Source organism: Solanum verrucosum, unplaced genomic scaffold, assembly GCF_900185275.1.
Source record: "Solanum verrucosum unplaced genomic scaffold, falcon-dt-bn FXZP01000222.1, whole genome shotgun sequence".
NCBI classification, from domain to species: Eukaryota; Viridiplantae; Streptophyta; class Magnoliopsida; order Solanales; family Solanaceae; genus Solanum; species Solanum verrucosum.
The window spans coordinates 1,602,784-1,613,018 of record NW_026020027.1 but is presented as its reverse complement, the minus strand read 5'-3'; the positions used below and the strand labels follow the sequence as shown (position 1 = coordinate 1,613,018).

General features: G+C 34.1%; 1 protein-coding gene across 1 annotated transcript; it reads right to left on the bottom strand.

The window, feature by feature from the left end:
* Positions 1-3,616: 3,616 nt before the first annotated feature.
* Positions 3,617-8,956, bottom strand: LOC125821261 (uncharacterized). The gene is made up of 7 exons (XM_049500679.1): positions 8,213-8,956; positions 7,711-7,826; positions 5,232-6,554; positions 4,353-4,770; positions 4,109-4,262; positions 3,896-3,989; positions 3,617-3,782 (listed from the first exon to the last, which is right to left on the bottom strand). The coding sequence occupies exons 1-7, from the start codon at positions 8,954-8,956 to the stop codon at positions 3,665-3,667; spliced, it is 2,967 nt and encodes a 988-aa protein (XP_049356636.1). The 3' UTR covers positions 3,617-3,664.
* Between the last annotated feature and the right edge of the window lie 1,279 nt (positions 8,957-10,235).

Genomic DNA, 10,235 nt, shown 5'->3' with positions numbered 1-10,235 from the left:
AATGCGATTTACGAGTAAACTTCTCATTCTCATTTCTAAACCGAATGGCATTTTGGATAATGTTTCTAACATTTCCGTTTTTCTTTATTATTATTTTTTTTGTTAAACTTTAGTTTACTACTTCTGAAGAAGAGGCTACAAACAGGCAGAAACTCAACATACCTGATTGTATGCCAGGGGTAATTTGGTAATTTTTATGTTTTCTTCTATAATTTTTTGTGCAATATTTCTTTATATACGTAAAAATTATATAAAAAGTATTATAAATGACATGAATTAGCAACTTAAACTATCTAAAACAAAATTGTTCAACTTAATACGATTGTTACAATATTTTTTTATTTATTGTGTACGTATAACAAAGATAAAAAAGTGTGTTGACATGATGCACGCAAAGTAAGGTAAATGTCAAAAAGAAACAAAACTGTTTAGTACACTTAGTAAAGCATAAATCGCATTTCCTAAAATGCGATTTATGAGTAAACTTCTAATTTCTAAGTTGAATGGAATTTTGGATAATATTTCTAACATTTCCCATGCCTGTTGTGTGCCATGGGTAATTTGGTAATTTTCATGTTTTCTTCTATAAACATGTATTTTCCGTATCTAGTATAGGCATAATACATAAACATGACCTTTAACTTGGTTTCAATGGACAACTATGACCTTCAACTTTGAGTGTGCACAAGTAGACACTTAAACTTGTATAAAATTGAACAAGTAGACACATGTGTCCTACATGGCATAATACACATAGGATGCCACGTAGAATACAAAATAGCCATGTAGAAAGAATATGTCTATTTGTTCAATTTCATACAAGTTTAAGTGTCTACTTGTGCACACTCAAAGTTAAAGATTATTGTTGTCAGCTGACGCTAAGTTAAGGGTCATGTTTATGTGTTATGTCTCTAGTATATATATATATATATGAATGATGTGATATAGTTATGAATGTGCCAATATATGTGGGGTGATAGCTATGACCTACATGCATGCTTAATTTTGAACAAGTACACAATGATATCATAATGAATTATTGTAGCACTGCAACCACAAAAAGCAACAGTGAAAAGTTCTCTTATTTTTGTCTCACATGCTAAGTTAGAGATAAATATAATTTATAGGGTCCCTAATATCCCTCAGCCAACCAACAAATATATATAAATAAAAATAAAGAGTATTACTTACAAATTTCCAGCTCCTAAGAGGAAGGAGGGCCAAAGGACAACTTGATCAATTAATATCTACATTAAAGATGATACATGATACTCATTGAACATTTATTTTTAATGGTAGAAGTAGCTAAATTAACTCTTTTTTTTTATAAAAAAAAAAGAAGTAATTCGTTTAACTCAGTCAAGTTCCAGTGGATTTGGTCTTGTTCTGTTTAAAAACTTAACCTAGTGAGTCGAATATGAAATGACTCAATGAATCAAAATAGTGTAATTAAACGGGTCAAAATCAACTTGAAAATTGAAAATCATAAAAAAAAAAATTGGAACAACAACTCGAGCTAATAATTTACAAAGAAGACTTTCGATTCTATGTTGGGCAAATTAAGTTATAACATGTTAGTTGATTCACTTTAACCCAAACAAACTTTGATATATATACGACCCTTTATTGATTTTAACTATTTTGACATGTTCAAAATTGACTCAAAACTCTTAAATAAGTGGTGAAGTCACATATAAATGATCATCGAATATTCTCTATCAAAATTTTATACTAGCTATACTATACAAATAATATATATATATATATATATATATTTGACACCTCTCTCTATATATATGTGTGTGAGAAATGTTGAGCATGTGTATATGCATGTGACAACCAATTTTGTGAAATTGACACATAAATAGAAATGTTGTCTCTCTTGGTTGGTTTTTGCAAGTTCATATATATTGTACTAGTGACTAGTGACGGCCATAATGCTCTTAATTAGCACCAACTCTTATCCGCAAGACAAATTAAATCCCTCACATGCATTGCTAAGGGCATTAAACTTTGAGCAAGTGGGGTTGGGGGACAACACGCAGGAATGGACGTTTGATATTTTGGTTTGATTTTTAAAAAGTTTGATTATAATATTTTGATTTTTGATTTTTTTTTTAATGATATTTACCAATTACCAGACTGTAGTTTGTTTGATTTGATTCTATTGGATTTAGTTTAGTTTTTTCTTGTTCGATTTAATTCAGTTCTTCGATAAGAGATTGAGTTATTTTTCTATTTAAAAAATGGGCTATTTTCAATTCGACCTAAAAATATTAATTGGTCACTTTCAAGATAAATCATTGTAGTTGACCTGTCTGTGGTTTTGGGATAAATATAAATAAAATAATATATGTCTTAATTTATATGATATTTTGAGAGTCAATAGTTTAAGTTTGAGCAAGAATTTGCACGTGAAATAGTTTAAGTCTATGTATATCATAAGTACTTATCAATTATGTATTATTTTTCGAAAATAATATCTCCACCAATAAAGATAGAGATAAAATATGCTTACTTTCTATCTTATTCAAACTTTGTTTGTGGGATTACACTAATATAAAATTCTTGGCTTCACTCTTGCTTGAGCTCATGACCAAAAGGAGGAAATATAGATTTTTCTTTAACTTCTTTGTGTATAAAAATCTTAGTGTAAAAATTAATTAGAAGAAGCCAGAGCTGAACTTCACATTTTTGTTATATTGTGAAAATTAAGGTAAAAATAAATTATTTCTTCACTAAGGATTTTTACCTTATAAATCATTGAATCTCCTTGATATATAGAAAAAATAAATCTAGTGTAGTTATAAGGTGGTTCAAAAGTTGCTTTAGGTTACTTTTTAATACCAATACAAACTAGAGGTTGACTCTATTCAAAATTTCAACCTGAGGTTCCATGTTTAAAGTAAAATCCTGAATCCGCCATTGCCTACTGTCTCACATTTTATGCAGAAACTAAGAAGCAAAGGCCAGAGCTAAGTGAAAAATCTGTTAGCCTCCAATTGATGGATTTTGTTTCCAAATTTACAAAGGGAAAGGTGTTGGAAAGTAGCAAACATATAATGCATATAGAATCTAACTAATGGAGAAATTCATTGAGTACTGGTAGCTTTTGCCTTATGCTGATTCTTGTTCACAATGGCTCTTCTCTACTCTCTAATCTAGCTAGCGTTCGATTGCCATAAGTCGACTAGTGCTCTGGAGATCATCATCTGAATGATTTTCAAGTAAGGATAATTAGTTATACTTTATATTATGCTAGTCTTGCATGTTGGAGATTCTTCACGTTGCGAAGAATCTCCAAGTAAATATAAAGAAACTTGAAAGAAAGACACAACTCTACTATCACCAGAAGGGAACTTCTCTTTCATTAATCTTATCATATACAAAGGATGGTTAGTGGATAGTAAATTAGCCAGAAAAGGATTTCATGGCTAAGACAAAGGGTGTCTGGCCAACCTCCACAACTCTGCTTGTGTGACCTTGCTCTCAAATAAAGGAAGAGGGTTGACAACCAGAGTAAACTAGTAAGTTATGATTGGTCTACACTGGGATGAGGCTTGAGTGCAGTGACCTTAACTTACTCAGAATTGAGTCCACAGTTGCAGCTTTTTTTGGTTGTTGTCTGGCAGACCTTCAGAACAAAATCAAGTTCACATGTACATCATGAATGAGCATATGCACGCACGACATCCATTATTGGAGCTTGGCATATTGGACATTTTCCAATACCGGAAATCAATTCATGTGCACACAAGAAACAGGTGCACATATGTCCACATCTGCAGCAAAAAAAAATAGACAAATGTATGAACATGATTAGTATTGTTTATTTCTAGTATAGTTTTTCAGTTACGTACTTAGTGTGGTTAAATTGATATCGATATATCAGTACCTGTAAAGAAGAGAATCAACTGGCTCCTCATTGCAAATACAGCATTTTCCTTTGTTTGAACCCTTTTTATCTGAATTCCCCCTGCTGTTTTGACCTGTATTATAAAAAATCATAAGTCCCTTCTTTACATAATTAAAGAATACGGTATTTCCCCCTGTCAAATAATCAAATCTATTAGAATCTCATATCATGATATTTGTTGTTCCAACTCACCTAACTGACTGATTGCAGCTGCAACGTCCTGCTTAATCGAATGTTGTAACTTCATTTGCATGTTCATACAACTCTTCATAGATCTTCGTATTTCAAAAATCTCTTGGTGGAGTTGCTCCATATGTCCTCTCATTTCATATATGAGTTCCATTTCCTGTTTAATGCAATGTCATTAGGTCTAATGATTCTAATCCCATATTTAACAAGAATCTCTGTTAAGTAAGTCCAAGGATAGACAACTCACAGTTGAAGGGTGTCCAGTGGAGGAAGAACATAGTTGGGAGTATATATTAGACGATTGAGATTGCAGTGAAGAAGGAGACGGGAAGTGATATGAGTCATCAGTAACTTCCTGGTATGGATTTGTGTTCCATGACTGTGAAGTCTGTGAAGGTGTGTTCTGAAGAATTAATACTTCAGGTTCATTGTATCGTTGTCTGCTCGGGATAATGTCATCTTCAGAGTCATCGTTATATCCCCATTCTACTTCTTCTTCTTTTTCATTCTGTTCCACTTCCTCCTCCTCATCTTCAGCCACTTGTGCTGGTACTTGTTTCTCAACATGGCTGCTCCTTGCATTTGGTAGTTGTTGTGAGCGAGACGCCATAATTCGATCAATTTGCTCTCTCAAACCACTCGTAAGAAACACTGAAACACTTTTCCTGCACGAATATGAAAATCAAAATCAAAGTGCAAGTCATGAACCATGTTTTGATTTCAAAAGTTGAAGGATGAATATCATAGGCGTGAGCAAGGACATAGACTCAAAGGCAAGCAGGACTGTTTATTAAAATGTTGCATTTCTTTTCAGGTTCTTAGAAATCTATATGTTTGATTCTCATCTCAAATCAGACGAGTCTTTCACTACAACATTGAGAGGGACAAAAACCGATAAGCACTTGCATGCTTTAAGAAGGAAAGTTTACTTCAAATATTAAGGAATCATTTAAAGATGCTTCAAATTTGCATGTCTATGTATAATTGAGACTTTCATATTTTCGCTACACTAATGGGATAGATAACGTATATTTATGTATGTGGATGGTTAAGAAGTAAACCTAAATCACAAAGAACAAATTTATAGGATTAGTATCACAATAAATTTGAAGGAGGTTGCTAATACCGGTGAAGAAGTTGTTGTATGTCATGATTGTTTGAGAAAGGATCAAGCATCTCTTGGTATCTTTCTTGCCTGAGACCTTCCCACTCTTTCCGTGGACGAGAAATATAACTTATCCAATCTTCATTGTCTTGCTGATAGTTAGACTGCAGTTCATCCCATCCACTAGTTGTGAGGGAATAATCACTTACCGAGCCACTGTAACTTTCAACTAGACACTGGTTGGTTGCTTCCTCCTCCCGGTAGCTTTGAGGATTCGTGCAGTCACTAGTCCCTGGAAACTGCTTGTTTTCGCCTCTATGCTTAGGAGGTCTTCCTGAATCTACAAAATCCAACAAGTTGCTATGGCTGGCTTCGGAACTTGTGTTTCCCCAACTAGCTTTTTCAGGGATATCATCTAAGCTCTGTGCTTGACAAGTATAGCTCGGTAAGCTGGTAAGGTTCATGTCATGTTGATTTAATATACAAGAACCTTCTGATTTTTTCGCGCTACATGCCATCTCTTTCTGATTTTCGGACAAGTTAGTAACCTGTATGCTGGTTGCCATAATTCTCGAGCTTAATTTCTTACATAATTCCTCATAATGATTCTCTTCACACGGTTGATTGGATATACAAAAAGTTCCAACCTTTGGGATGTTATCTACCACCTCTTTTTGGTTGTTTCTTGGTTTATGATGACTCTCTTCTTTAGATGTGCAAGGGTCTCGAGCCTTTTCTCCCGATGCTGTACCAGGCTGCATTTCAGCTCTCTCCCTGACAAGCTCCTTATGTCGATCCCCTTCTCCCTGCTGATGTGATGAAAATCTGTTTCCAACTTGTATGCTAGGCGCCACGTTCCTGGGGCTTACTTGTTCGGGTACTTCCTCACGATGATTCTCTTCTTGTAGCTGATTGGATATAGCAATAATTCCAACTTTTGGTTTGTTATCTAAGGCCTCTTTATGGGGGCTTCTTGGTTTATGATGATTCTCTTTTTTAGATATGCTAGGGTCTCGAGTATTATCTCCCAATGTTATAGAGGTACTTATTGAGTCGGCTAGTACACCATGCTGCAGTCCTGCTCTCTCCTTCACATGCCCCTTAAGTGGATCCTCTTCTTTCTGCTGATGTAATGAAAATCCAGTTCCTACTTTCGCGGAGTTACTACGAACTAGTTCTCTTTGGTGGCTTCTTAAGCTTTTAAAGTCCCGATAACTATTCTCTTTATGTTGTCGATTTGGTGTGGAAGGGAGGCTTCCGCTCTCATGGATACTTTCTGCTACTTCTTTTGAGGTGTTTCTTGAAACAGCAAGACCATGCTGTCCTACTGTGTTGAACTTTTCCCTGAAATGAATTAACATTATGGTTTAATGCATTGTGCACTAAATAGAACTATACATCAGAAACATCAGAACTTTGTTAAACAAAAGCATAGTTGAGTTCCTTTCAATTACACAACTAATGAGGAAAATGTGCTTTGGATCTTCTTCTTAATGTGTTTGGTATGAAGGAAAATAGTAGTATTAAATAAGTGATTTTTTGGTGTTTGATTAGTAAGAAGAAAATATTGTCCAAAGGCATAATCTAGACAAATACTTGACACCGAACCCGAATCCCCACCCTTTAACACGGACCCCAACCACTATCCAGCCGGGAACCCGTCCTTACCCCAACATCGACCCAAGAACCGACCCCTGCACCTAACCTCGACCCCGCCTCAGAACTTGATCCTCGGACTCACCCTAGTCTAACCCGAACAACCGACCCCAACCACCACTCAGGATCCGATGTTGACTAGAGAACTGAACCCCACCCTGATCTCAAACCGAGACCGGAGACTCGACTCCAAGCCAAGACCCGCATTGACTTTGAGATGGGGTCGGAATCAGTTCAAGTTCGAGTCATGGTCGAGATCAGGAGTCGGATCTCTAGACGAGGTCAGATATCAAGTCTCATATCGAAGTCGGATATCGGGTCTGAGGTTATGTGGTGAGGTTGAAAGAGCATTTTGGGAAGAAAATTCATTACTTTTTGGTAGGAAGTCAGTTTCCTTAAATTTGAGGAAAAATAAGTCCATTTGAAAAACATTTTAGTGAACCAAACATGAGAAAATTGGAAAATATTTCCCTTCAAGTGCAATAAAGAAGCCTGATACAGAGGTGTCAAGACTTGAAAATTAGAAATATTTCGTGGACTATTTTTACCTCATAAGCATCCCAAAACGAATCAACAACTAAAAGATGTTGCATTAGCAATCACTATGTGATCTAATGGTTTCAAGAATGCTACTTAGCGAGAAGAACCTCTCGACTTAGGAGAACCTGAATCTATTCTTTTGGTGTCACCATTCCGTCTATGTTAAAACATCCGCCCATTCCTCAATGAAAGGAAACGCTACTCAGGGATCAAAAAAAGAAACTTGGTGCCTTTCCCCAAGAATTGGTCATTCAGCATTCACACATGGAAGGAAATACAATGAAAACAAAAGGATGTACTGCACCTGAGATGCATAATTGCAGAATGTTTCGATTTATTTGGTTCAGACGCTGAGCACTTCAATGAATGGCCTCCTCTAACTTCTGCACCATGTCGTATGAGTCTAACTCGAAGCAAAGCCTAGTCAGGAAGTTGAATTATAAGGATCAATCAGTACCCACAAATACAAGTGTTCAGTTCTAACATTGTTAAATATGTGCAAATCCCTTAGAATTGATATATATACATACATCAAGAAACCTAAATGGTATCTGCTCTTCAATTCAATTAGATACTCTACATCATCTTCATTTTTTTTTCAAATTTTGACTTGTCGATAAAATTCAATATTTCAGGTTGTTCTACAGTACAATATAGTTTAACCAAACAAGCAAAGCAAAATGTGTAAACAACAACAACAAACATACACTACAATACTGTCTATCCAAACATTGTTTCAACATCACAATATAGCAATACAAAAAAAATAAATCAAGATTACAGTCAATATTAGAGGAGAAATGTACCTGAATTCTGCCTCTTTGTTGGAACTTGGAAACCGCCTTACGTTCCACAAGACCTTCGAGTTCCCTCCTCCTATCGCGCTCCATTTGCAAGAGCAAATCACTGAATGCCTGGCGCCCCCTGATGAATCGAGGTGAACTCAAAACCGGTGAAAAATTACACCTCTGTCCTTCGGAATGATCCTTTATTGATGATGTCCTAACACGAGGCAACGATGATCCACCATTGACAGCAACAACAACATTACCACCATTATCAAATTTGAGTTTCTTGATTATATCAGCAACTCCCAACCTCTCACTTTCTTTGACTTCAGAATCAGAATCTTTACTTATATCTGTTTTATCATCTGATTCCCAATCACATTCACTTTTCATCGCAATGGAACAAGATTCATCATCACACACAAATCCCAAATTCTCATAATTATTAACCAAATTCAAACTTTTCGATTCTGTTTCGAAATCTTTCCATTTTCTAACAAGAGAAGAAACACCCCCACCACAACTTTCTTGATTCTTGCCACCAAATTCTGTTTTTTTGCATATGAATAAATCAACATTGTTTTGCGAATTTTCACAACAATCAGATGGAAAAGCTTTACAAGAATGCAAATGGGATTGAACCAAATTCTTGAAATTTTGTTTGAAAGAATTGGAATCTCTAGTACTAGTAGCACAACATCTATTATTAAGAACATAGCCAAATGGAGAAGAGGAGGCAATTTCTACTTGTGAAGAAGCCATTTTCTTTTCTTTTTTAAAATTCTAATCCTCTCTTCTTCTCCACAAATCAACAATGTTTTTTTTTAAAAAAAATACTATTCTAAATTAGAAAAAAAAAAATATGAAATCTTTGAACATGTCAAAATATCATTTTTTTCAACAAGCCAAAAGATTTAAGAGAAGAAGAAAGAAGAACAATGTTTCATAAAAATAGGCAAAATAACAGAAACAATAAAATTGGAACAAGATTTTAGGAGGGGCATTAACCGTTTAATTTAAAACAATGATCATCAATAATCAATAATAGTAACAAACTATTTTGCTTATCTATATTTTTGGTTTTTATCCAATGATTCAGTCAAAGTGTAGAAATTTGAAAGAAAAAAAAACACTTAAATTTTGGATGAATATTTAAGGTAGAGAGAATTGTTCTATTGGAGGGAATTTGAAACGTCAACTGATTAATTATATCTCAAACGCACGTTACGTCTTATATTTAAAACACCATATTTAATATTATGGGAGTGACACTGTTTGTCATTCTCTATAATGTTATCATTTGTCCAGTACTTTACAAATTTGATCGTTATAATATGTAATATATAATTTTTTGATAAAGTAACATCGATCGACACCCTTCAAATATACGTAGCTCAAGCACTATTGACTATATATCTACATATGAAAATGTTGAGCAAACAAACAAAAAATAGAAGCTTCCCATAAAAAAATTGAAAGTACCTTTAAAGAGAGAAAAGCAGAAAAAGAAAGGACTATGACGTATTTGATGTGGATTGTCGTATTGTGAGAATGAAACTAACAACAATGTAAAACTCTTATATGATCTATGACGTATTTAATTAGAAATTTTAGGTTTAAATCTGAAAAAATTATTTAGAGCATTGCCCTTCAAAAATAAGTCTTATAATAAGTAAATTTAAATTTAATCGAATCTTAATAGAAATATGTTACAATATTGAGTGGATTTTGTTTTTTACAAAAAACAAAATAGGGACGTTATGAATTTATTGGGACCTTAAGTAACCATAAAGAGAAATTGTTGAAAGAACAGTTGTAGCATTAAGATGCAAAGGCCGGCTTGTGGGCTACTCGTTTTTAATCAATAAAATTTGAAATGATAAAGATATCACTGCAACAGTTTTTTTTTTTTTAAAAATCATTGGATGTTAGATATTTGTGTTAGATTCTCGATTAATTTAAATTCAATCCACATAAAGCCTATTAGAGGGGAAAGTACTTATAATTAGAAAAATAATTCATATAGAAAATTTATAATCGC

What these genes read in the sequence shown, in the direction of transcription:
- LOC125821261 (XM_049500679.1), bottom strand. Translation starts at nt 8,956, where the DNA reads ATGGCTTCTTCACAAGTAGAAATTGCCTCCTCTTCTCCATTTGGCTAT. An exon ending in ATACAACAACTTCTTCACCG is followed by an intron (nt 4,771 to 5,231) that starts GTATTAGCAACC and finishes ATATTCGTGCAG; the next exon opens with GAAAAGTGTTTCAGTGTTTC. An exon ending in AGCTGCAATCAGTCAGTTAG is followed by an intron (nt 3,990 to 4,108) that starts GTGAGTTGGAAC and finishes TTTATAATACAG; the next exon opens with GTCAAAACAGCAGGGGGAAT.